This window comes from Pongo abelii, chromosome 13 (genome assembly GCF_028885655.2).
Source record: "Pongo abelii isolate AG06213 chromosome 13, NHGRI_mPonAbe1-v2.0_pri, whole genome shotgun sequence".
Lineage (NCBI taxonomy): Eukaryota > Metazoa > Chordata > Mammalia > Primates > Hominidae > Pongo > Pongo abelii.
In genome coordinates this window covers 74331460-74359196 of record NC_071998.2, presented here as the reverse complement: position 1 = coordinate 74359196, position 27737 = coordinate 74331460, and the positions used below count along the sequence as shown (strand labels likewise).

General features: G+C 37.4%; 1 protein-coding gene and 1 long non-coding RNA gene across 16 annotated transcripts in view; one reads left to right on the top strand and one right to left on the bottom strand.

Annotated features, from left to right (window-relative positions):
- Positions 1-27737, top strand: part of KIF27 (kinesin family member 27) — an 88027-nt gene that overhangs the window by 28476 nt on the left and 31814 nt on the right. For all 15 annotated transcript variants that reach the window (XM_024252801.3, XM_024252802.3, XM_054520103.2 and 12 more), the window contains 8 exons: positions 2155-2361; positions 4408-4577; positions 5073-5176; positions 7055-7210; positions 10195-10400; positions 13704-13901; positions 23541-23654; positions 26311-26487. In XM_024252801.3, the coding sequence (XP_024108569.3) occupies positions 2155-2361; positions 4408-4577; positions 5073-5176; positions 7055-7210; positions 10195-10400; positions 13704-13901; positions 23541-23654; positions 26311-26487 (1332 nt within the window). The remainder of the gene's footprint in view (positions 1-2154; positions 2362-4407; positions 4578-5072; positions 5177-7054; positions 7211-10194; positions 10401-13703; positions 13902-23540; positions 23655-26310; positions 26488-27737) is intronic.
- Positions 26324-27737, bottom strand: part of LOC129047759 (uncharacterized) — a 49479-nt gene continuing 48065 nt past the window's right edge. Inside the window, exon 6 of the long non-coding RNA XR_010136536.1 lies at positions 26324-26457. This is a non-coding gene — a long non-coding RNA (uncharacterized LOC129047759). The remainder of the gene's footprint in view (positions 26458-27737) is intronic.

Here is a 27737-nt window from a genome sequence, read left to right as displayed (position 1 = left end):
CTTCTTTGGTATATACATTTAACCTTACATATTTCTAAGCTTATCTTGACTTGCACTCCACATTGAGCTCAAAATGTTTCCTAATTTTCATTGTGACTTTTTTTTTTTTGACTTGTGAATAACATAGTTATTTTATTTACAGGACATGGGGGATTTATTTTTGTTTTATCAATTTTTATTGCGTTGTGATCAGATAACATACTATCTCTGATTTCAGTCCTTTGAATGTATTGAAACTTGCTTTTTGGCTCAGAATAAGACAAATGTTTGTAAATGTTACAGAGGTAGTTGAGAAGAATATGCATTCTGCAATCATTGGGCACTGTTAATCCTATTATTCAAATCTACATTTTTTACTCACCTTTGAAGTCTTTTTGTTATATCAGTAATTTATAAAGTGATGTTAAAATCTCCCACTATGACAGATCTCCACTCTGTCACCCAGGCTGGGGCAACAGTGGCATGATCATGAGTCACTGCAGCCTCGACCTCCTGGGCTCAAGCAATCCTCCCACTTCAGCCTCCTGAGTAGCTGGGACCACAGGCGCACACCACAATGCCCTGCTAATTCTTGTGTTTTTTTGTAGAGAAGGGGTTCTTCACCATGTCGTCCAGGCTGCTCTCAAACTCTTGGGCTCAAGTGATCTGCTGGCCTTGGCCTCCCAGCGTGCTGGCATTACAGGTGTGAGCCACTGTGCCCAGTCCTACTATAATTTTGGATTTGTCTTATTTCTCCATGAAGTGCTGATAGTTTTTGCACTACAAATATTGAAGCTGTGTTATTAAGTGCATACAAATGTAGAATTGTTATACCATCCTGGTGAATTGCTCTTTTAATCATTTTTACCTCTTCTTATCTAATGAGTTTTGCCTTAAAGTCTACCTTGACATTACTATAGCTACACCTGCTTTCTTTTGATTAATATTTACATGGTATCTCTTTTTATATCTTATTTTCAATCTTTCTGTGTCTATTTTAGATATGTTTCTTGTAAGCAGCATATGGTTAGATAATTTTAAAATCCTTTCTGATAGTCTTTATCTCTTAATTTCATTATTCATTTTTTAATTTAACATAATTACTGTTTTGGTAAAAATCCACCATTGTGCCTTTTATTTATCCTTCTTCCTCTGTGTTCCTTTTTCCCTCTTTTGGATCGTTGGTTATGTTTTCTTTTTCTGTTGTTTTGACCACTAACTTAGAAGTTATAGTTTTACTCTTTTTTTAGTGGTTATCCTAGAGAGTATACCATGCACCCTAATATTAATTGGTACTTTTATCCTTTTCCCAGGCAATGTAAGAACTCCATTGAATCCTTTGATGTTGTATATTTTAATTATCTGAATACATGATTTTTAAGTAAGGTTGCATTTTTATTGCTCAGCATTTATAAAATGAAAATGTAAGGTTTTTTTTTCCTATTTCAACATTGTAGTACATGTGAAGTATTAAGATGAATGACTTTCTTATTTACATAAATTTGTGCTTGTAAAACAGAGACTGACATTAGAGCTTTCTAGATTTGATACATTTCAAAAATTTTCTTTAGAGGATACACAAAAAAAACTAAACCACATACACACAAACACATGCACACATTCCTGATACACAATTTGTTCTGCCTTTGATTTCCAAGTTCTCCTTCCTCTCAGGACTGTCAGTTGGCTATCTTCTATCTGTCTGCTTTTGGCTTCCTTTTTCACTAAGGCTTTCACTTCCCTGCGCTTGTTACCTCCTTCTGCCTCCTTTGCTGCAAACTCTGCTGCCTACAATTCTTTCTCCACTTTTTCAACTTTCTTGTTTCTTTTTACTTCTTGGATTTCACTCAGAAAGTCCATACTTTAATAAAGATAGCTAATCAAAGTGCTTCAGGTTGGCAAAGCAACCAGTCACAGTGGATGGCGTGTTATCTTTGAGTATTTGACTTTTGACTTTTTTGGCTGTGTTTGTTGCTCCTTACTATTAAAAAGGTTTTACCACTCAGAACAATGTTAGTTACTTGTGAACACCAGAAGGCTAGTCTCTAGATAAATGAGAATTGACTGTATTATTAAAGTAGTTATGATTTTGGTCAATGTAAAATTCATTTTTAATCATAATCTAAATGTACTGAAGTGCTCTATTTTAAAAATTTTCATCTTTCTTCTACAAAGAATGAAAAAATAATAGAACAACAACTTCTTGTGGATCAACTGAGTGAAGAACTAACAAAACTTAACCTGTCAGTGACTTCTTCAGCTAAAGAAAATTGTGGAGATGGGCCAGATGCCAGGATCCCTGAAAGGAGACCATATACTGTACCATTTGATACTCACTTGGGGCATTATATTTATATCCCATCAAGACAAGATTCCAGGAAGGTAAAGTCCAAACAATCTTTTCCTTATTTTGAGATTAAAAAAATTTTAGCCATGTGTAATATCATAGTGTATTTATACAGTCTCAGCAGATTTTTTTTGTTTGATTTTATGGAATTTTGTGTATACCTTTTCTTTTCTTTTAAGCATACTTCTTTCTAATAAAAAACTAACAAACAAGAGAATACACAGTTACCTTTGGAGGGAATAGTTGGATGGAGATAATGTCTATATTTCATCAATGTGAAAAAGGTATCCTTTGCCATATTTTCAGACATGACCAAGTTTAATATCTACATGAATTTATTTCTTCCTTTAACCACACAAAGTTGAGATGTTAGAGGATATTTATTTCAACTTGTTTTGTCTGTCATTATTTTTGAAATAATATTTATATGCTATTCAGTCTTACCAAGTAGACATAATCAAGACAATATAAATATCAATATAAATTTTAGTTTGTGTGTGGTTGGTAAATATATACACACACAGTTTTAAGAATTATCAAAGAATCTCTATTATGGAAAAGACTTAATTAGCAGATTCATGAGTTTTGGTTTAGCAGGTTCATGAATTTTGGTTTCTGTTTCCTCATTTTATGAAGGGAAATGATTTGTTCACGTGAGATCCATCTGGTTGTTACAATCAGAGAGATAAGAAATGAAAGGCAAGTGATACATGAGCAGTGCCATGGACTGTGCATCAGGCAGCCTTGGGTGGTATGAATACTATAAGAGCTCTGGACATTTGGTTTTCTTTGTAAAAAGAAATTTTAAAGGGAAATTACAATCCCAGAGAATGAAGTTGGACTCTGAACAAAGGTTTTATTATTTGCTCCTTAAATAATTCCCAAACTCTCACAAGAGAAAACTAGATGCCTGCCAGTTATGGGATAAAATAGCCATGTCTAGTACGTTGTATTTGTTAGATCAGTACTTCTTGAGTTGGTTCTTCCTTAAAGAATTCCCCTCCCTCATACCCCATTGGGAGGCCACCTAAAAAACTTTACGCCCATCTATCATGATGCTGATGTGACAGATGATCTAGTTAGGTGACTGACAGCAGAAGCACAAAAATCAGATATAAGATGATTTTCAGAATCAGGTAGGATTTTTTAGGAGAGAATACATGACGGGGGCCTATTGTCAAGTGATTAAATCCTAAACACCGTGTGATACTCATATTCCACTATATGTTATAATTTTAACAGCTTATAATAATTTATATTGATAAATGGACTGTCTAAGATTTTATTGCCTTTTGTGAGAAGTCATCTTGAGGTTTGGTTACAGAGATGGTGCAAAGGAAATATTTTGTAATGGAAACCAGAACAAAGGTATAAAGGCAATTTCTAATTTATTGTTGTTGTTTTCCAAGGTCATTTTTTGTTTTGAGAATTTAAAGTACATTTCCAATAGAAGAATGTTGTACTATAGAAAATTCCCAGGCTAGCCATACAATTTTATTTGTCCTATGACATATATTAAATATTTTGCCTAGAGCCTTAATTCAGCTATACCTAACTACCATGTATAAAGAATAAGTATATACATTGTGGTATTCAAATTAGGAATATTGTCCTGGCAGAGGGAGTGGAGACGGTTCTGGGTTTCTTCCTGTGGTGGGATTTGGATTGGAGGGGATGCAGACCTTTGGCGGCAGCACCACAGTTCTCCAGGTGTTCTGAACTGGGAAGATGGGGAAGAGGGCACATTTGTTGGGGTGTGTCTGTGCTGTGTTTAAGAGCTAGGATGTTTTCCATGCGTTCTTTTGGTTTCATTTTTGAATACTGTTTTCCATAAGTGAAGATAGAAGAGTTGTCCAGAAGAGAAGGAGCTGTGTAGATTCTGAAAGAAGTATTTGTCTGTGAGGCACAACAGTATTGTTAAATTAATTTTGACCTTTGTTTGAGGGGAGCATTTTCCAGTGATTGGCTATTTTAAGAGTGCCAATCTAATAACCCCTTTAACAGCACTTAGAGTAATAGGATAAAATTAGACTTTTAAAATATCACTTTTTTTGTTGTTGGGTGGGGGAATCACTTGCAAGGTCCACACAAGTCCGCCTATGTACTCTCTGGATCGAATATTTGCTGGATTTCGAACACGAAGTCAGATGCTGTTGGGTCACATAGAAGAACAAGATGAGGTCCTCCACTGCCAATTTTCTGATAACAGTGATGATGAAGAATCAGAAGGCCAAGAGAAATCTGGAACTAGGTATGTTAAATATACACTGATTTAATAAATATTTAGAATTATATGCTGCAATAAATATAGAAGTGTAGGTTTTTTCCATTAGAGTATATCTTTTATGTTTAATAGAAGAGTAGGTAACTTTTGCTAGATGTACTGTCATCTAATGTGTTATGAAAATAGTATTTGAACACAAGTCATCAGTCTTATAACTGAAAAATAATTTTGCTTTTAGAGCTTTTATAGTAATGAGATTCTAATTTTCAGAGGTTTTTTTTTTTTTTTTTTTTTTTTTTGGATTTCCTTATTCTGTTGCCACATTGGCAACAAACATGACTTTTCTACTGGATTCAAACATGGGTGGGGGGGCATCCTTTTATTTTGAGCAATATTAGTAACATTCTGTTTTTATATGTAATTAATAATTTTTTTAACATTACTGTCACTTTTTGGGGAAACTAATTTGAGGGCAGATTAGAAAACACTAACAAATAAGTTAACTTTCTGATTTTTTTTAAGATGTAGAAGTCGTTCATGGATTCAGAAGCCAGACTCTATTTGTTCCCTTGTTGAATTGAGTGATATTCAGGATGAAACACAAAAGTCAGATTTGGAGAATGAAGGTACATAGATTTTCTTAAATAATGTAGACCTAATGGTTATAGGACACTTATCTTTTTCCTCCGTTGATACTTTAAGAAACATCCAGGAATTCTCAAAGACCAGAACTTGGTACAAATGCTTTCCTAGTTGGTAGAACTTCTTTTATGTTCTCTGTTTTACCTCTTTTACTCCTTAATAATAAAAAAAGATTTTCTATCAATTAATTATGGCTAGAGATATAGGCTAACTCCCTCAGAATAAGGATTTTTATATTCAGACCTGAATTGATATGCTTTGTATTCCTGATGATGTTAAAATACAGTATAAATAATTGTATTAGGTGTCTACTCCTTCACTGGGACTTGTGCCTAACGTCAATGATGTATTTGGCATTAGAGCCCAATTAGTGTACTGGGTGTTGGTAATGTTTTAGTACACAACTGCTAAGAATTTTTATGCATCAATAACAACATCAAAAACATTTATGAGCCATGCATAGTAGCTCATGCCTGTAATCCCAGTGCTTTGAGAGGCTGAAACAGGAGAATTGCTTGAGGCCAGGAGTTTGAGGCCAGCCTGAGCAACATAGTGAGATTGTCTCTCTACAGAAAATTAGCTGAGCGTGGTAGTGTGTACCTACTCAGGAGGAAGGCTGAGGTGGGAGAATCGCTTGAGCCCAGGAGTTCGAGGCTGTAGTGAGCCGAGATCACACCACTGCACTCTAGTCTAGGTGACACAGCAAGACCCTGCCTCAAAAAAAAAAAAAAAATCTCCTACCTGTAGTTTTCACAACTTTTTTTTTTTTTTTTAGACGAAGTCTCTCTCTGTCACCCAGGCTGGAGTGCAATGGTGCAGTGTCGACTCACTGCAGCCTCTGCCTCCTGGGTTCAAGCAATTCTCCTGCCTCAGCCTCCCAAGTAGCTGGGACTACAGATGTGTGCCACCACACCCGGCTAATTTTTGTATTTTTAGTAGAGATGGGGGTCTCACTATGTTGGCCAGGCTGGTCTTGAACTTCTGACCTTATGATCTGCACACCTTAGCCTCCCAAAGTGCCGGGATTACAGGTGTGAGCCACTGTGCCCAGCCGGTAGTAGTAGATTTTGTTAACTCATCTCTCTTGGTCAATGCGTGGTTGACCCACAAAAAATAAGGGAATAGGGAATATAAATAATATAAGTGCTACACTTTGAAAATATAGAGCATCTCTTTAAGAACCTATACGTGGCTTTATGAGCCAAAAATTTAAGTGTAGCTAAAATAAATTTCAAACTGTGGAAATAATAAAGGTAAATGCTACTAAGCAGCCATGCTTGAGCTGTTTGTTACTGCTCTGCAACCAGGAAAAAAAACTTATGTCAGAATGTAAATGAGCTTACACTAGTTCCTTCCTTGAGAAAGTCTGGCTATGAAAAAAATGTCACCTGAACTAAAGCAGTGTGCTTAGTGACATAGTTGATTTACATTCTGGTGCAGGACAGTAACAAACAGTGCTAGACCACACTCTGAGTAGCCTGGTATAGTCTGCATTCTCCAATTACAATAAAAGTAGAAGTTGATACGAAACAAATTCACCCCGCTATCCTTCTGGAAATTTTACACCTATCTCAAATAACTCATGTTAAAGGCAATGAAAAACGGTGTGTCTGAACCTATGGGATATTAAGAAAGTATATATACATATATGTATTAATTTGTAAGAAAATAAAAACTCTTACTGTAATCTGGAATGCTGGAGTCCCAATTGCTGTGTATTTTTCCCCCTTTTTCCTTCCTTTCCTTTTTGTCTCTTCCGCTGCCACCTCTAAATTGCTTTTGAGTCTGCTTTTCTTTTTTTAACTCTACTTCTGTTGAATATTTTACCAGCAGATAGTTTTATTTCTCCATTTTTTTTAAAGATTTAAAGATTGATTGTCTCCAGGAGAGTCAGGAATTGAATTTGCAAAAATTAAAGAATTCAGAACGCATACTTACTGAAGCTAAACAAAAAATGAGAGAACTTACAATTAACATCAAGATGAAGGAAGATCTGATTAAAGAATTAATAAAAACAGGTAATAGTATCTTGTGAACCAGCTTATATGAGAAAGAAAACTTCTAAAATTGCTTCTGATGTGGTAGCAGTTACTTTAGTTTTTGAAGCTCAGGTCTATCCACTTAGCTTAGATTGGTGTAACAAGGTGAGTTTTTAGGCCAATATGTGGAGGTTAGTTATCAAAAGAATTTTGTTCTTTTGGGATTTCACCTCTGAATTGTTCTAACCGGTGTGAACTCTGCATTGTGCTAAAATTCTGTGGCACCTAATGTGCCAGTTACAACATGTTTATTTTATTTTTTTGAGACAGGGTCTCACTCTGTCACCTAGGCTGGAGTGCAGTGGTGCAGTCATGACTCACTGCAGCCTTGACCTCTGGGGCTCAACCAATCCTCCTACCTCAGCCTCCCAAGTAGCTGGGACTACAGGCGTGTGCCACCATGCCCAGTACGCATCAGTAGTTTTTATAATTTTTTTTTGCAGTGTATTAGAATTGATAAAATATAGTATAGATGTCCTGTTAGTTGGCAGAAGCAGCTGCTATTCAAGAGAAGTCTTCAGTGAGAGGGCATTGAAAAGTAAGCACTCACTGACACTTTTGATAGTCACCATCTCTGAGGATTTTTAGGAAAGCTCCAAATTGCCCTTGGTTCTAATGAGCAAGAAAAGGGTCTTCTCTGTATAAGCTCTGGTATCCTCTATTTTAAAACAACCACATTGCGTATACCAGGCTACAAACACATGCTTGTTTAATGAGATCCATAGTAAGATAACCTTTCTGAAAGAAAGTCATTGATTCTAGTGGGTAAATATCCTCAACTTCCACAGGCAGTACCCTGAAATCCTGGGAATGGAGAAACCATTTTAGATCAGCTCCTAGATACTCCTAAGAGGGATCAACTGGTGTTTGATCCTGCCTGTGGGGAAGCAGCATGGTCAAACTCATTTAAACATCTGGGTAACTGGAGCTAGGATGATGCATAGCACATATGTCACTAGGAATGAGAAAGGAAAAAGCTTTGGGAAAGTAGCTAAGCAGGGGATGCTTCTTAAAAAATGTCAAAAAAAAAAAAACCACAAAAAACTTAATGCCCTTAATGCTCTCTCACTGAAGACTTCTCTTGAATAGCAGCTACTTCTGCCAACTAATAATAACGGGACATCTATACTATATTTTATCAATTCTAATACACTGAAAAAAAATTTATAAAAACTACTGATGCGTACTGAGCATGGTGGCACATGCCTGTAGTCCCAGCTACTTGGAAGGCTGAAGTAGGAGGATTGGTTGAGCCCCAGAGGTCAAGGCTGCAGTGAGTCATGATTGCACCACTGCATTCCAGCCTAGGTGAGAGCGAGACCGTCTCAAAAAAATAAAATAAACATGTTGTAATTGGCACTGTATATATTTTTAGTGGTTCATAAAATATTGGTGTGTTGAACAATTAATGAATAGTCCAAAATGATTTGTTAAAATATAGTAGTTGTATGTATTTTAAAGTTAGTCAAGTAATCATAAATTAGAGTCAGAGGACAGTTCACACTGCATTTAGTTAAATAACTTTTATCAAAAAATGATGAGTGTTTTTGGATAGCAGTATAACCAGCTATATAAATAGTGTAATAGGCTGGGTGTGGTGGCTCACGCCTGTAATCCCAGCACTTTGGGAGGTCGAGGTGGGTGGATCATTTGAGGTCGGGAGTTCGAGACCAGCCTGGCCAACATGGTGAAACCCTGTCTCTACTAAAAATACAAAAATTAGCTTGGCATGGTGGCGTGTGCCTGTAATCCGAGCTACTCAGGAGGCTGTGGCAGGAGAATTGCTGGAACCCAGGAGGCGGAGGTGGCAGTGAGCTGACATTGTACTACTGCACTCTAGCCCAGGTGACAGAGCAAGACTCTGTCTAAATAAATAAATAGTATAATAAACTGTCTCTGGTGAGTATTCATCCCCTGAGCTTTAGACTCCTGTTTTCTACTGCCACGAGTTTGCCAGTCTAGTTCAGGGACGGTTGCCTATTCAGAGCAAATCAAAACCAAGCTTTTAGGGTCACTAGCTGGACTTAGAATCAAAAGAGATATAGAAATATCTTTATTCTATTTTTTCTGTTCTGTATATTAATAAGAAAAGAATTTAAAAGGAATTAATCTTGAATAAGTTCAGGTTAGTGAAAAAGGAGAGAGTTAGCTTTGGATGAAAAGATTCTTAAGAGACATAATAAATCAAATGCATTGTGGACCTTGTTTAGATCCTGATTTAAAGAAACCAATTGTGAAACACATTTTGAGGCAATTGGGGAAGTCTGAATATGGACTGATTGGTGTTAATATTGTTAGTGTGATAGTGACTTTTTGGTTATGTCCATATTTTGTATGAATGCTGATTACAGTATGTATAAGTAAAAAGAGGAATTTAACAAAATGAAGTATGTATAGGTGAGAAGAATGACATTCTGGGATTGCTTTATAATATTTAAGCAAAGTAAAACAAAAGGCATATTTGAAGCAGCTGTGACAAAATCTTGATAACTTTTAAATCTGGGTGATGGGGGTTCATTTTATTATTTCTTTTGTTATATTTAAAAATTTTCATAATAATTTAAAAAAGGAATTCAAGCAGACAGATTATTGGTAGCAGGAGGCTGGAGTATACTAAGCAAGAGGACAAACAGTCACTCCAAATATCCTTCTTAACTGAGTTTGATGCCAGCAAAGCTCAACTACAAATTCAGAGGCCCAGAAATGTCACTCTAAAACGCCAAAGATTGAACCAGTGAGACTGACTGGCAGCAGATGGGAACAGTCATTAAGAAACTAATCATTAAGAGGCCTGATGGCAAGCTGTGTTTGATGGGGGTGGGTGGGGACAACTGGGTTTTTAATGCTATGCCTTAAATAGTATCACTGCCTGGCTGGATTTTAGAGTAGAGTATTTTTATGTTTTTGATGTTTAACTTCTTTTTACATAATTTATACTAATAATAATTATTATTATGGTTAAGGTAACGATGCCAAATCTGTAAGCAAGCAGTATTCTTTGAAAGTAACAAAGCTAGAGCATGATGCAGAACAGGCAAAAGTCGAACTAACTGAAACACAAAAGCAGCTACAGGAGCTGGAAAACAAAGATCTTTCTGATGTTGCAATGAAGGTAAAATTACAGAAAGAGTTTCGTAGAAAGATGGATGCTGCAAAGCTGAGAGTTCAGGTAATTTAAAAAGTGTAATTGAGAAACTTATTTAAGCTTTCTTGCTTCTGAGGATTCTTGTACTGAGTTAGGAAAGAAATGGGATTCAGTTTATACCAGCAAGAGAAACTGGGTGTCAACTTTTCTTTTGTAGTGTGCTGGTCGATTTACATATTTTACAATCTGGGTAGTATATTTCTTAATTCAAGAAGTATCTTCTTTCAATCATCATATCAAAAAACCACATGGTAAGAAATAAACATAACCATGAAACTGTTTTTTTTCTGAAGGACAAAGGATTAAATAATGGTTAAATAATACAAATAAAACAGCTGGTACATATATGACACTTTGTAGACACTCAACAAATGGGAACTGTTTCGAGATATGGTTTTCCCAAACCATAACTGATTGGCTTAAGAAAGGTTAATAACTTTGTGTACTGCAACTCATCCTTAACTTTCTAATGCCTGGTTTTAGCTTTAACTTTAGAAATAGCTACAGTTAAAAATTCTATTCTATGAGAAATATTCCATCACATAGAGATTTTGTGTGATGAAGCCATTTCTGGGTGCTTTGGAGATAGTCACAGTGCTTTGTTAGTCTGATCATAATGAACTTTCTAGGATGTGTCCTCTATTTCTTTATCTCTCATGGTCTACTGCTTTCTTTCATGTTATAGAAACATTTTTATATTTTTCCATTATAGGTAGAGTTGTAATTAACCTATTCACAGCATTATTATTCTTATCGAACTATGCCACAGTTATTTGCTTTCAACAAAATAGATGTTTACAATATACCTCTGGTGTGCCCGGTATATTGTAATATACCAGTATATTCTGGTGTGACAGGCCAGAAAAGTCCCTCCTGGGGTTTCCAATGCCACCTCAAACATCTGGATATTTCCACTAAAAGTTGTTACCTAAATAGCTTCTCAAGTCAACATCAAGTTAAAATAATATGACTTGAATGTTTGAACTGCTTAAAGGAGGACATAGGGTGTCTATCTATGTCACACCTTCCATTTTCCTTCAGAATAGTTATTTCCACTTTGCAATTCACCTTTCCATGCTTTGTTTCTGCTGTATATCCTTTTCTGCTAAGAGTACTGATAAGGAAAGAAAATGAAAGGTATAGAACTTTACCTCAAAAGAAACATCTGATACAGCAGAGGACAGAAACAAGACATAGTTTTAGAAATTTTGTATCTTTGACATATCCATGCACTACTCATGGGGATAAGGATGATAAGGAGGATGAGGAGGACAGTAGTTACCATTCGTTGAGGGCCTATACATACCAAATGGTTTATATGCATTATTTAATCCTTTGAAGTGGGCATTTTTAGCCATTTTACAAATGTGGAAAGAAAGGTTTAGAAAGGTAAAATAACTCAGTCAGAGTCCCATAGTGGTGATGACAATACTGGTTTTCAGGTCTCTAACATATCATACTTTTTTTTTGAGATGGAGTCTTGCTCTGTTGCCCAGGCTGGAGTGCAGTGGCATGATCTCAGCCCACTGCAGTTGCCTCCTCCCAGGCTCATATGATCCTCTTGCCTCAGGCTCTCAAATAGCTGGGATTACAGGTGCCTGCCACCATGCCCGCAAATTTTTGTATTTTTAGTAGAGATGCAGTTTCACCACATTGGCCAGGCTGGTCTCAAACTCCTGACCTCAAGTGATCCCCCTGTCTTGGCCTCAGAAAGTGCGGGATTACAGGTGTGAGTCACCGCACCCAGCCATATCATGCTGTTTTAAAATATTGAAATACTAATATTTTTATTGGTATAAAACAGTTATTTCAATTTTTAAAACAAAACATTTTTAAATTAAAAACTTCTAAAACCTGTATTTTTAATGTCTTTAGGTATATGTAGAGCGTTACATGCTGCATTAATAGTTTAATGCTGACAGATGCACTTTTGAGCAACTATGAAATAAGTGCAAAAGACAATGGCAACAGTATCTCACTCTTAAGTAAGACTTTCAGGATGTACACTGATATTTTTAATATTATGTGAAAAAGACACTAAAGTACTGGTATTATAATTTTTGCTGCAGTATTGTAATTACTGTCAATTGTAAGTGGCAAAGCCAGTGTCCAAATTTAGGTACTGGAAACAGCAAAGGCCTGTGGCCTCTAAGCCAGTGGTATCCAAAGTAGTCCATCTGCAGATTGTTCTTGTTCTGTGATGAGATAAAGGTCAATCATTGCACAGCTTCCTTGATCGAAAAAGTCTCACATGAAAACATCAACCGAATCTAACAGTATGCTGAGGAGTGCAAATTGACAACAATGTCTGTGAACTAGCACTGGTCCACAGATCACATTTTGAGTAGCACTGCTCTAAGCAGCAGTGCCTCTTGGATACTTAGTTTAATTAAAACAAAACTTGCCTATGCTAACACTTTATTGCCAAAATAAAGGAAATAATTAATTGTGGTCTGCATAATTTATGAATGACATCCCTTTACCTTTTTTATGCCACCTAATTGGTAGTTAGTGCATTGCTAATCACATAATACAAGTTTAATATATGTTTGGTCAGGACTAAATTGTAACACAAGTATTTTATATTAGTGATGTGAACACTTTGAAAGTCTAATGCTATCTATACGTAATTTTAGTTAGATGAGAAGTAATTTAAGATAAATGTTAAAATAGTAATTATAATGGTTGGTCACTCTCAGGGAAGATGTTATCAGCTCTGATCATCCTAACTCAGGGATTAACGATTTAGGCTATAGCTGTAGCTATAAGAACAAGAGCACAGTGGAATGCTGTGCAGCCACCCGGAACAAATCTATATGAAAAGACCTCTGAGATAAGTAAGAAAAAAAGGGAGACAGTAGTCTATATAGAATACATATGCAGCTATTTGCATGCATATGCATACATTTTTTTCTGGAAGAATATTTAAGAAATTGATCATTTTGTGTTGGGAAGCAGGACAGGTAGATTGGGGTGTATGATAAGAGTGACTCTTAAAATATAAATTCAGTTTTATACTGTTTTAACTATTTTTTAAATTAAAATACTTATTAATGAAAAGCAAATCATCTGTTTCATTCTGTTTGTTGTCCACATCAGGAAGTCTCATCATTCTTTATACTTTTACATATATGATGCAAATTATGATGGTTTCCCTAATTGCAAAAATGGAAATGTATGATAGTAAGCAATTGTTTGTGAACCTGTCAAAAATAAATGAAAATCTAGGGAAAATTTCTTCTTTTACCATCAAATGAAAAGATTAAGTTTAGTTGAGGATTGTGAGAGATTCAGTTTTTCATTTTGAAATATTCCGTATGATCTCAGGTCTTACAGAAGAAGCAACAAGATAGTAAGAAACTGGCATCACTGTCAATCCAAAATGAGAAACGTGCTAATGAACTAGAGCAGAGTGTAGATCACATGAAGTATCAAAAGATACAGCTACAAAGAAAACTACGAGAAGAAAATGAAAAAAGGAAGCAACTGGATGCAGTAATTAAGCGGGACCAGCAAAAAATCAAAGTAATATTGTCATACATTCCTGCTAAGTATAATATGAAATGTTAAACGGCTCAGAATCCATGGTCTTCATTCAGTTGGCTTGTGAAGTATCTATCCTTGACCTGCCCTTCACTGCTGTCCTTATTCACTTTAAAGCTTTGTTCATCTACATAGTAAAACCTATTTATTGAATTCTGAGTACTGTCTTGAAGGCTTTGACTTCACAAAAGAAGGTACAATGATAATTTCTCTTAGTAGGATCCTAACTTTAATTGAAGCTGTCAAAAACATACATTTATAAAGCCAACTTTCTAAATAATACCTATCATTTGAATAGGATTTTCTGTTTTCAAAGTGCTTTGACATGCATTGTCCATGTGGCTACACAGAAAAAGTACCAGGTAAAATGGTACCATTTCATTCACAGTGAGCAGAAAAATGATCAGACCTGTATGCACAGCAGTTCTAGAATAGATTGGGCTGGGGAAGAACTTAGGGGTGTCAGCCTAGGCTTTTTGACCAGGCTATCATAGGTTCAAATCCTAGCTCACTCAGTTGCTGGCTGAGAGATTTATTGAGAAAATAAATTTTCTCAAATTTCTCAAAAATTTTACCCTGTCTGAGTCTGTTTATTCTTATCTAAAATGGCCTTAATCCTACTTGTCCCACAGGGCTTTTTTGAAAAAGATGATGATGATCATAGTAACAGACACTTATCTAGTACTATGTGCAGGCTCTGTTCTGTTGAAATGTTAAGCTGAACCCAAGGCGTGGGACATAATTGGAGATTTCCTAGATATTTTAAAAATTAAGATTTTATTTTTTTAGAGCCATTTTAGGTTCACAGCAAAATTGAAAGGAAAGTACAGAGATACGCCATATACTCCCTGTCCCTGCACATGTTTAGCCTCTCCCGTTATCAGTATGCCCCAGATTTCCTAGATTTTCAACAATGGATATAACCTATTTTCCGACCTTAAAAAAAAAAAATCACAGAATTCAGCAATGGAAGGGAACTTAAAGAGCATTTAAACCAAGTTACTCATTATTTATTATTAATTTTTAAGTTGTGGTAAAATATATATAACATAAAATTTACCACTAACTTTTTTTCTTTTTTTTTTGAGATGGAGTTTCACTCTTGTTGTCCAGGCTGGAGTGCGATGGTGTGATCTCGGCTCAATGCAACCTCCGCCTCCTGGGTTCAAGTGATTCTCCTGCCTCAGCCTCCTGAGTAGCTGGGATTACAGGCGTGCACCACCACGCCCGGCTAATTTTGTATTTTTAGTAGAGACGGTGTTTCTCCATGTCGGTCAGGCTGGTCTTGAACTCCCAACCTCAGGTGATCTGCCTGCCTCAGCCTCCCAAAGTGCTGGGATTATAGGTGTGAGCTACCGTGCCCAACCCATTTTAACTGTTTTTTAAGTGTATAATTCAGTGGCATTAATTACATTCACAATCTTGTGCAACCATCACCACTATCTATTTCCAAAACATTTTCATCACTCCAGACAGACACTCTGTAATATTATGGAATAGCTCCTCATTTTCCCCTTCCTCCAGCTTTTGGTAATCTCTAATCTACTTTCTCTATGAATTTGCTTATTCTAGATACTTCATATAAGTAGAATTATATAATATTTTACCTTCTGTGTCAGCCTTATTTCATTTAGCATAATATTTTCAAGGTTTGTCTACATTGCAGCATGTACAAGAACTTCATTCCCTTTTATTGCCAAGTAATATTCCATTGTATGGATATGCCACAGTTTCTTTATCCATTCATCCATCAATGGACGCTTGAGTTGTTTCTACCATTTGGCTATTGTGAATAATGCTGGAGTGAACACTGGCATACAAATAAGTCTCTGTTTTCAATTCTTTTGGGTATGTACCTAGGAGTATGTACCTAGGAGTAGAATTTCTGGGTTATATGGTAAATCTGTGCTTAGCTTTTTGAGAAACCACTGTTCTCCATAGCAGCAGCATCATTTTACACTTCCACCAGCAATGTGTGAATGTTCTAATTTCTCCACACTTTTGTCAACACCTGTTTCTTTCCTTTTTTTTTATTATAGTCATCCGAGTAGGTATGAAGTTGTATCTCTTTTTTTTTTTTTTTTTTTTTGAGACAGAGTCTCTGTCTGTTGCCCAGGCTGGAGTGCAGTGGCGTGATCTTGGCTCACTGCAAGCTCTGCCTCCCGGGTTCACGCCATTCTCCTGCCTCAGCCTCCCGAGTAGCTGGGACTACAGGCACCCGCCACCACGCCCGGCTAATTTTTTGTATTTTTAGTAGAGATGGGTTTTCACTGTGTTAGCCAGGATGGATGAAGTTGTATCTCATTGTGGTTTTGGTTTCCATTTCCCTAATGACTAATGACGTTGAGCATCTTTTCATGTGCTTATTGGCTGTTCATAAATCTTCTTTGGAGAAATGTCTATTCAAGTTATTTGTCTACATTTTAATTTGGTTCTTTGTCTTTGTTGTTGAGTTGTATGAGTTCTTTATATATTCTGACATTAAATTCTATCAGATACATGATTTCCAAATATTTTTTCCTATTCTGTAGGTTTTCTTTATACTTTGATAATACCCTTGGATATGCAAAAATTTTTAGTTCTGTTGAAGTCCGATTTGTCTATTTTTTTCTTTTGTTGCTTGTGCTTTTTGGTGTCATGTCTAAGAATCCATTGCCTAAATCCAAGATCATGAAGATTTATGTTTTCTGCTAAGAGTTTTATGGTTTTTGCTTTTATATTTAGGTCATTAGTCCATTTGGGGTCAGTTTTTGTATATGGTGTGAAGTAGTGGTCCAGATTTATTCTTTTGCATGTGGAACTCCAGTTGTACCAGTACCATCTGTTGAAGAGACTGTTCTTTCCTCCATTGAATGGACTTGGCACCCTGATCAAAAATCATTTGGAGTGGGAAATAGGGAAATGCTGATAGGGGAAACGGGGAGATGTTGGTCAAATGGTACAAAGTTGCAGTTATGTAGAATAAATAAGTCTAGAGACTTAGTGTACAGCATGATGACTATTATATACTGGAAATTTGCTAAGAGAATGGATTTCAGGTACTCTTACCACAAAAAAAAAGCCAAAATGCTAACTATGTGAAGAGATAAATATGTTAGCTTGACTATAGTAATCATTTCACTATGTATATCAAAACATCATGTTGTATACCTTACATATGTACAATTTTGTTTTTTTGAGACAGGGTCTCACTCTGTCACCCAGGCTGAAGTGTGGTGGCATGATCATTAGCCCACTGCAGCCTCCAATTCCTGGGCTCAAGTGATCCCCCTGCCTTAGCCTTCTAAGCAGCTGGGACTACAGATGCACACCACCACACCTGGCTAATGTTTTTTTTCTACTTTTTATAGACAGTGTCTTGCTATATTTCCCAGGCTGGTCTTGAACTCCTGGCTTCAAGTGATCCTCTGGTCTTGGCCTCCCAAAGTATTGGGATTACAGGCCTGAGCCACTATGCTTGGCCCAAATTTTTATTTTTAAAAAATCAACTGGCCAAAGATATATGGTTACTAAAGTCTCAGTTCTATTCCATAGGTCTATATGTCTATCCTCATGCTAGTATCACACTATTTTGATTACTGTAGGTTTGTAGTAAGTCTTGAAATCGGGAAGTAAGTCCTCCCACCTTGCTCTTCTTTTTCAAGATGATTTTGGCTATTCAGGGCCCCTACAATTTTCCATGTGAATTTGAGGATGGGCTTTTCCATTTCTGCAAAAAAGGCCATTGGAATTTTAATAAGGATTGTTGAATCTCTAGATTGCTCTGAGTAGTATTCACATCTTGACAATATTATATTTTCTTATCCACGAGCATGGGAAGTCTTTCCATTTGTTTAGGTCTTCATTAATTTCTTTCAGCAATGTCATAATTTTTAGTGTACCAGTAGTATTTTACCTCTTTACTTAAACTTGTTCCTAGATATTCTTTTAGATGCTATTATAAATGGAATTGCTTTTTAAATTTCCTTGACACTATAAGACAACCCAGTGAAGAGTATGAGTTTAATTGCAGCTATGGAAAAGTATTCTATACTCACCTAGGATGGAGTATAGAAGTTAAGAGGGCAAAAATCAGAGCCATGAGGAACTCCCATATTTAAAAGAACTGGTAATAATAATAATGATATTCATAATAATGGTAATAATAATTATAGCAATAGTTAACATTTATTGAGATTTATATTCAAGCAATACTTTGCTAAGCATGTATGTGTCATCTTTTATCCTTTTTTCTTATTTTCAACTTTTTTTTTCTTCTGGATTTGTCTTTAAATATCTTAGTATTTTTCATCCTAAAATTATCTTCCTTCAACCTTTTTCCCGTCCCTTTCTTACCTCTCCTTTGTAACCAAACTTCTTGGAAAAGTTGACTGCATTTGTTTCTGTTACTTCTACTTTCATTCATTCTCTTATCCTCTCCAGCTGGCTTCTGGCTCTATCACCCACTTCACAGCTCTTGAGAAGTTCACTAGTGCTCTCTCTGTCACTAAAGTCCTTATCTTAATACTGTGCATCCAGCACAGGTCAGCACTCCCTCCGTCTTGAAGTATTTTCCCCTTGCCTTTGTGACATTATACTTTCCTTGTTTTTTCCTCTCTTCCTGATTGCTTGTTCTCTGTCTTGGTTAGCTCATCCTACTCCACCAGTCCTTTTAAATATGGGAGTTCCTCATGGCTCTGGTCTCTGCCCTCTTCTATACTCTATCCTAGGTGAGTATAGGATACTTTTCCATGGCTGCAATTAAACTGAAAATTTCCAAATTTAATGCTTAATCCCAAGTCTGTTCTTTGAGCTCCAACCTCTTCCCTAGGTTGTCTTATAGATTAATTAATGATCTTCCTTACTTACCTTTCCATGATTCCCCACTCCCTGCTCTCTTCATAGGGGAAAAATGTAGTTCTCCAATGTGCCTTACATGATATATCAGTTGGGTGTGCTAGAAATTTAGGCATCACCATTGGCTCTTGCCTCTTTCCTATGCATATCCAATGAACCACTAAAGCCTTCAGAGTATATCTTTAGAACACCATGAATCTGTCCAATTTTCATTTCTGCTGCCAACAACTTAGTCTGTTTTGTTTTAGCTCTTCTTCCAATGTGAAGATCAGGCCAGCCTGTTCAGTGTTGTGGTCTTTGGGTTTTAACTCCTCATCTCTCATAGGCCATGGCTTAAACCAGCAAGACGTAGCACTCTCTAAATCCATGCTTAGGGAAAAGAAGACACTGTCTTCTTCAAAGAGTAGAAGTCTGCTGAAATGCAACTCTGCTTGTAACTCAAACTTTTACCTTCTTATCTAGTGCACTTTTTTTTTGGTTTTTTTGAGACAAGGTCTTGCTCTGTCATCCAGGCTTGAGTGCAGTGGTGTGATCGTGGCTCACTGCAGCCTTGGCCTCCTGGGCTCAAGCAATCCTCCCACCTCAGCCTCCCAAGTAGCTAGGACTGCAGGCACATGCCAGCATACCTCACACATTTTTTAATTTTTTGTAGAGATAGGGTCTTACTATGTTGCCCAGGCTGATCTCAAACTCCTGGGCTCAAGTGATCCTCCTGCCTCAGCCTCCCAAAATGCTGGGATTACAGGCATAAGCCACCACACCTTGCCACCTAGGGCACTTTCATTCCATCTTGCCACATCTCTAATTCTAGTGAAATGACCCATTTATGGGGGATATCAGGTATTCCAGAAAAAGGAACAGACTTTCCCAAAGATATATTGATGTATCCTCTACTTAATGCAGAAACAGAAAACCTGCTTACAGTCCTAAAGGATATTTGCTGTCTGCTTGGAGCTAACTCTCTGAGACTCCTGTCTGTCTCTTTTCTACTTGACTAAACCATTTCCAAAGAATAGTACAACTTCTGCATAGGTTCTCTTCAAAGCAGCAGTTCTTAACTGAGGTCCATGGATAGGCTTTGAAGAAAAGATATGAGAACTCCTGAAATTGTGGGTGGTGGTGTGATCTTAAGCTTTTTAACCACCCATTTCCTCATCTATAAAATGGATTTTATAATAGTCCCTATATCATAGGATTGTTGTGAGGGCTAAATGGGATAATTAAATAGATATAAAAAGCCTAGCACAGTGCCTGGTACACAGTTATTTTAATATGTATAACAAAGATTACAATGTAAGAAAAAAGGCATTGTCTGGAGCAACATGTGGAAGAGGGAATTAGAAGTACTCCTGTATCCTTTTTTTTTTTGAGACGGAGTCTCTTTGTTGCCTAAGCTGGAGTGCAGTGGCATGATCTCGTCTCACTGCAAGCTCCGCCTCCCGGGTTCATGCCATTCTCCTGCCTCAGCCTCCCGAGTAGCTGGGACTACAGGCACTTGCCACCATGCCCAGCTAATTTTTTTGTCTTTTTATTAGAGACAGGGTTTCACGGTGTTAGCTAGGATGGTCTTGATCTCCTGACCTTGTGATCTACCCGCCTTGGCCTCCCAAAGTGCGGGGATTACAAGTGCGGTATACTTTTAAAGTGTATGTGGACAAACAGAAATAGTAGAGAGTCAACTCCAAGTATAAGGTCTCTTTATTTAAGGTAGCTTTATTTCATCATCCTGAAATGTCTAGGACTATCACAGGGGCTAAATTATAGCTATGAACTAGAACTAGGGAAGCATCAAAGAACTATGGGTGGTAAACATAATAGGGTCCAAATTCACTCATAACTCAGATGGGTGTGACATTTTTCTTTATTTAGTCTATAGCACCTGTCTTCTTTGTGAGTGCACCTCTCTTCTATCCATGTCGTGATTATTGCTGGAAATATGGTGGAAACTAATCAAATGTTCTCTCTGTTCAAACCTTGTTCTAAAAATGTAAACACTTCCTTTAAATACTTCTCAGGTCTTTTGAATAAGAATGCTCAGTCTCTTAGCCTCCTCTTCCCTATGCTTCTCTCCCTAAGATGACAGCCAGTGTATGTTGTAGTTGGGTGTATAGCCTTCTTTTATCCTATGCCTTGGAGTTGAGGATTGTGACCAGCTGGAAATTGTTCTCCCTTGTCCACCTTACCCTGCCTAATCAGCTGGCCCCTGATGATGGAACCCCTGGCTGGTATAACTCACAGTTTCATCTTGCTTCTGATTTAGAGCATGGGGGTGCTTTCCCTTCATCTCATCTCCCACTAGCATTATAAGCCCCTACTGAGGCTACTAGGCATTCTGTCTAGCTTGCTAGCCCAGTGGCCTGTCCTTATACCTAGTTTGGGAGCCAGTTCCCCACAATGACTACCTGCATTAGCTCTCAACTCAGGATCCATGTCACTTGAGACCAAGGAGTCCAATTGGGGTCTCTTTCCTAATCGTACCTCTCTGCTCTTTCAGCAAGGCTGGGCAATTGTATATGGGTGTGGGGCTTCTGCACTGCAGTCTGCATTTTCTCTCCTGAATAGGTTAGGAGCCCGTCTCTCCCCATTGATACCTTTACTTATCATCCCCTTTCTGGACCAAAACTCAGACAGAGGACAATTGGGAAACAAGTCTTCCTTACTGTCTCTTTTCTCCTTTCTGCCATTCCCAGGGCTGGAGAGCACTAGGCTTTTCTTTTACTTCCTTTCTATCAGTGCTTCTGAAATTACTTGTGGAGAAGGTATAGTTTATATTTTGTTATGAATTTGTCACAGCCTAACACTTCTATAAAACATGAATTAGTAGAAAAGTGAAATTTAAAATATACAAATAAAAGTCCGTTTTAAAAATTGTTAGAGTCATCAGACATAAAATTATTCTGTCAAATTGCTATAAAAGTATCTCAGCACTTTCAATTGCATACTTATCCATCATGGACCAGTAACAGAGAGTATGTGAACTGGCCAGTTTTGACTCATGGCCTCCTTCCTGACCTGCTAAGCTTTAGTGATGGACAACATCATTTCTAAACCCCTAGAAGGCACCGTGAACATTGCGCCTTTTGTTTTGTTTTGTTTTGTTTTGAGACGGCGTCTCACTCTGTCACCTAGGCTGGAGTGCAGTGGCACGATCTCAGCTCACCGTAATCTCTGCCTCTCAAGTTCAAGCGATTCTCGTGCCTCAGCCTCCTGAGTAGCTGGGGATACAGGCACACGCCTGGCTAATTTTTGTATTTTTAGTAGAGACAGGGTTTCCCCATGTTGGCCAGACTGGTCTTAAACTCCTGACCTCAGGTGATCAGCCTGCCTTGGCCTCCCAAAGTGCTGGATTACAGGCATGAGCCACCACTCCTGGCCAACACTGCACCTCTTGACTTGACCCTTAAGATGTGGATGGAGGCTGGGGATGGTGGCTCATGCTTGTAATTCCAGCACTTTGGGAGGCTGAGGCAGGTGGATCACCTGAGGTCAGGAGTTCGAGACCAGCCTGGCCAACATGGTAAAACCCTATCTCTCCTAAAAAATAAAAAAGAAAATACAAAAATTAGCCAGGTGTGGTGGCACACGCCTATAATACCAGCTACTCAGGAGGCTGAGGCATGAGAATTGCTTGAAACCCAGGAGGCGGAGGTTGCAGTGAGCCGAGATTATGCCATTGCATCCAGCCTGGGTGACACAGTGAGACTTTGTCTAGAAAAGAAAAAAAAAGATGTGGATGGAAACTAAAGAAATTTGGAAAATGCACTTCATAAGACCATGATCTGTCTTCCAAGTCTATTCTCTATTGCAAACTCCCATTTTTGAATACTAGAAATTGAACATTACTTTTCTTTTTGCATTTTGACTATAATAAATTTTAATATACTCACAGCAGATGGATGTCTTGGGTGGAGTAACTATGAAAGTAATAAGCTCAGAAAGGCAGAAGAGAATAACCTACTTATAAATTTCAGACTCTTATCCTTGTTACGCTAATGTGTAACACTCATGAAGAATGAAAAAAACGCTCAGTTTTGTTAGTAAATCCTAATTTTTGCAGTTGTATTTTATTGCCTCAGTAAGAGCTAACATTCCTTTCTTCGTAGATATGCTAATTACCCTGGTCTGATCACTATACATTATATGTATTGAAATAATCACTGTGTACCTCGCGAATATGTACAATTATTATTTGTCAATTAAAAATTAAGGCTGAGCATGGTGACTTATGCCTGTAATCCCAGAACTTCAGGAAGTTGAGGCTGGAGGATCACTGGAGGCCAGGAAGATCACTGGAGACTGGCCTGGGCAACATAGCAAGACCCCATCTCTACAAAAAATTTTTTAAAAAATGAGCTGGATGTGGTGGTACACACCTGTAGTCCTAGCTACTTGGGAGGCTGAGGTGAGAGGATTACTTGAGCCCAGGAGCTTGAGCTTACAGTGAGCTATGATCACGCCATTGCACTCTAGTCTAGGTTACAGAGTGAGACCCTATCTCTAAAAATTTTTTTTAAACAAAAAAATCCCCACATTATTTTCTTCTCAAATAGAGCCCCAACTGTCATCTACTCATTTTCTCTTCCTGTGACTAAGGAAGTAAATGTTAAGAAAATGTGGCTGGGTGGCTTGAGCCCAGGAGTTTGAGGCTGTGATTGTGCCACTGCACTCCAGCCTGGGTGACAGAGCGAGATCTTGTCTCCAAAAAAAAAAGAAAATAATTGTCATCAGCATACTTAATGGTCAGGTGTAAAAGCAATAAGGTGTTTTCAATTTATTTTTCTATAGGAGCTACAATTAAAAACAGGACAGGAAGAAGGTCTAAAACCGAAAGCTGAGGACCTTGATGCATGTCACTTGAAAAGGAGAGAAGGTTCGTTTGGAAGTATAGACCATCTCCAGGTTTGTCAATTCTATTTAGTGTTTCCTGGTTTCTCTTCAATCTGATGGTTGTCTAAATAGAGGTAAACTCACACCTGTAATCCTAGCACTTTGGGACGCCGAGGTGGGTGGATCACCTGCAGTCAGGAGTTCGAGAACAGCCTGGTCAACATGGTAAAACCCCGTCTCTACTAAAAATATAAAAATTAGCCGGGCTTGGTGGCGGGTGCTTGTAATCCCAGCTACTTGGGAGGCTGAGGCAGGAGAATCGCTTGAACTCTGGAGGTGGAGGCTGCAGTGAGCCGAGACCATGCCACGGCACTCCAGCCTGGGCAACAAGAGCAAAACTCCCTCTCAATAAATAGATGGATAGATAGATAGATAGATAGATAGATAGATAGATAGACAGATAGATGTAAAAACTGGTGGACTCTGAATAAAACCTTCAAACACTAGATGCTGCCCAAATGCAAAATTTCTAGTATTTGTCTTGAAACTTTATTATTTTTCTTTTCTTAAATTTTAGATTCAGGGATACACATGCAGGTTTGTTACATGGGTATATTGTGTGATGCTAAGATTTGGGCTTCTAATAATCCTGTTGCCCAAGTAGTGAAACTTTTATTATTACAAAATGATTTTCTCATCCAGAAATGTGCTGTATTTTTTGTTTTTTCTTGCTCTCAGCAGAATCAATATATTCTTATTTCAGTAGAAATGAGTTGATTTGAATGTTGTAGAATATAAACATGAAATCCATGTTCACTGGACTGTATTTATTCCCATCTCATGAAGACGAGTATATTTTATTTTTTTTGAGACGAAGTCTCGCTCTGTCACCCAGGCTGGAGTGCTGTGGCACGATCTCAGCTCACTGCAAACTCCGCCTCCCGGGTTCACACCATTCTCTTGCCTCAGCCTCCCAAGTAGCTGGGACTACAGGTGCCTACCACCATGCCTGGCTAATTTTTTGTATTTTTAGTAGAGACGGGGTTTCACCATGTTAGCCAGGATGGTTTCGATTTCGTGATCTGCCCACCTCGGCCTCCCAAAGTGCTGGGATTACAGGTGTGAGCCACCGTGCCCAGCCGAAAACAAGTATATTTCTAAAAATCAGAACTCTACATTCAAAGAAAACCAAATTGTATATGTACTTTATATATTAAAAAGCCATCATTTTAGTGCCATCTTTAAAAAAGAAAGTCATAATCCACAAACTAATTTTGAAGTTCAAAGAAGTTGAAATTTTAAATTTTATGTAAGCAAAAAATACTGTATTTAAAATACCTAGAATGGAATTATCTCTACCTTACTTTAGAAAGATTTATTCTCTCTTCATAAATTTTACATTTTCTTAGTGACATTTAATAGTGACGTGGGTGCATTCCCACACACACCCATTCCACCCAGAAATGTTATCACCAGTTGTAATTTTTTAGGTTTTTTCCTTTTAAGTAGAGCTTAAAAAGAATCTCTTATTCATCTTTCAAACCCCACTCACAGTTTAAGAATGTTTGTAGAATATATTTAAGTTACTTGCTAGACTTCCTAGGATCTCCTACTGGAGTATTTAAGGATATGACAAAATTAACATTTTTATAGTTGCTCTTTCTCTTCCTAATAATTGTAGAGCTACTATAATATTTTAGGCTCCAGTGTTATCTGGACATGATAGTGCTTATAAGATTATACTATTAATATCTTGGTATTATTGGAAGACTGAATAGCTATGCATCTTCTTTGTCTTGGCCATTTTGCTCTCTTTTTCTCATATATATTCACTGTCTCATTGTATGATAGATTTCCAGAAACCCTTTCTATAAGGTTCATGAAGGACTAGGAAATAATACTATATGGATTTCTTTTCCTATTTATTTGTTGTTTTGGTGGCAGTGCTTCATTACCGTGTCCACTTGGTAGAGTTCCTTTTAAACAGTTATATTCCATCCATATTTATGTTTGTATTTGTTTCTGTGTATCCTTAATTCAAGAGAGTACTCAGATGTTTGTTTGGGAGATCTTTTCAGCAATTTTTTATTTTTGCTTTTTTCTTTTTTTTAAATAATTATTTGAGGTTGACAAGCTACAATGCAAATTGGCTTTCCTTCCATCCTCCATCATCTGTGTCTTCCACTGTGTGTATTCATTTATTCACTTCATTGACTGACTGAATCAGGCATTCATTCACTTATTCATTTAACATTTTATTGAATGCCTACTGTGGCCCAGGCAATATACCAGCCATGTGGATAGACGGGTAAAAACTACAGCCCCTGCAATCAATCAAGGAGCTCAAGCCGGGGAGATAGATAAGTAGGGCAGCCACCAGTGTAAGTGCTGTGATGGAACTGTGCACCACTACAACAGAGTAAAAGACTCCAGCATGTTCTTAATATAGGCATAGAAAATTATCAGCCCTTTCTTTGTCAGGCTAAAAAATCCTAGACTGTTTAACATATCTGGGGAGTAAATTTTAACTCTTTATAAAACAACATAACTACATCTTGACTAGAACCACTGATGTCTTTAGGATCTCAGACGGCTACCTGAGTTACTCTGAGTGATAGTTTTTAAATGTTCATTTAAGAGATTTCAGCCAATCTGAAATTCTATTATTACCATATAATTTTTATGGCAGAAGGAAAAACAAGTAACTTTTTTTTAAATTTTAATGTAGAAATTGGATGAGCAAAAGAAATGGTTAGATGAAGAAGTAGAGAAAGTTCTGAACCAACGCCAAGAATTAGAGGAGCTGGAAGAAGACTTAAAGAAACGGGAGGCCATAGTTTCTAAGAAGGAGGCTCTGTTACAGGAGAAGAGTCACCTGGAAAATAAGAAATTGAGATCTAGTCAGGTATTCTGTTCAATACACTACTTGATTCTGGTTGTAAAACACTCCACACTCCCCACTAGGATGGCTATAATCAGAAAAACATAATAAGAAATGTGTGGGAGGAGGTGGAGAAATTGGGACCTTCATACACTGCTGGTGAAATTGGAAAATGGTGCAATTGCTTCGGATAACCATCTTGTAGTTCCTCAAAAGGCTAAACTTAGAGATACTATGTGACTCAGTAATCTCACTCCTAGGGATGGGTGGGAGGGTGGGTGGGTGGATTGGTGGATGGATGGATGGATGGATGGGTAGATAGATAGATAGATAGATAGATAAATAGATCTATCTCTGTATGTATTTCTCCATGAGAAATGAAAGCATGTATCCACACAAAAACTTGAACATGAACATTCATAGTAACATTATTCATAATAGCTAAAAACTGAAAACAACACAAATGTTCATTAAGTGATGAATGGATAAACTGTGATTATCCATACAATAGCGTATTATTTGACAATAGAAGGGAATGAAGTACTGATACATGCTACAACATGGATGAACCTTGAAAACCTATGTTAAGTGAAAGAAACCAGTCACAAAAAGACCACTTTGGTATAATACCATTTGTATCAAGTCTCCAGAATGGGCAATTCCATTTCTGTCCAGAGACGAAAACTAGAATAGTGGTTACCTAGGGTTGGTGGGGGATTGGGGGGGAAATAGAATGCCTTCTAATAGGTGTGGAGTTTCTTTTTTTGGGGGAGGGTGAAGAAAATGTAAAACTGATTGTGGTGATGGTTACATAACTGTGAATATATGAAAAACCATTTAATTGTATACTTTATTATTATTTTTTATTTTTTGAGACTGGAGTGCAGTGGCGCGATCTGTGCTCACTGCAACCTCTGCCTCCTGGGTTCAAGTGATTCTCCTGTCTCAGCCTCCCGAGTAGCTCGGATTACAGGTGCACACCACCACGCCCAGCTAATTTTTGTGTTTTTAGTAGAGATGGGGTTTCACCATATTGGTCAGACTGGTCTCGAACTTCTGACCTTGTGATCCGCCTGTCTTGGCCTCCCAAAGCGCTGGAATTACAGGCATGAGCCACCATGCTCGGCCTTGAGTTATATACTTTAAATTGGTGAACTGCATGGTATGTATATTTTATCTCATTAAAGCTATTATGTTTTTTGAAAAGCCATAAAAGGGAAAAGACAGTAGAGAAGATAACAGAGGACAAAAGATTACAAAAAAAGAAAAGATGG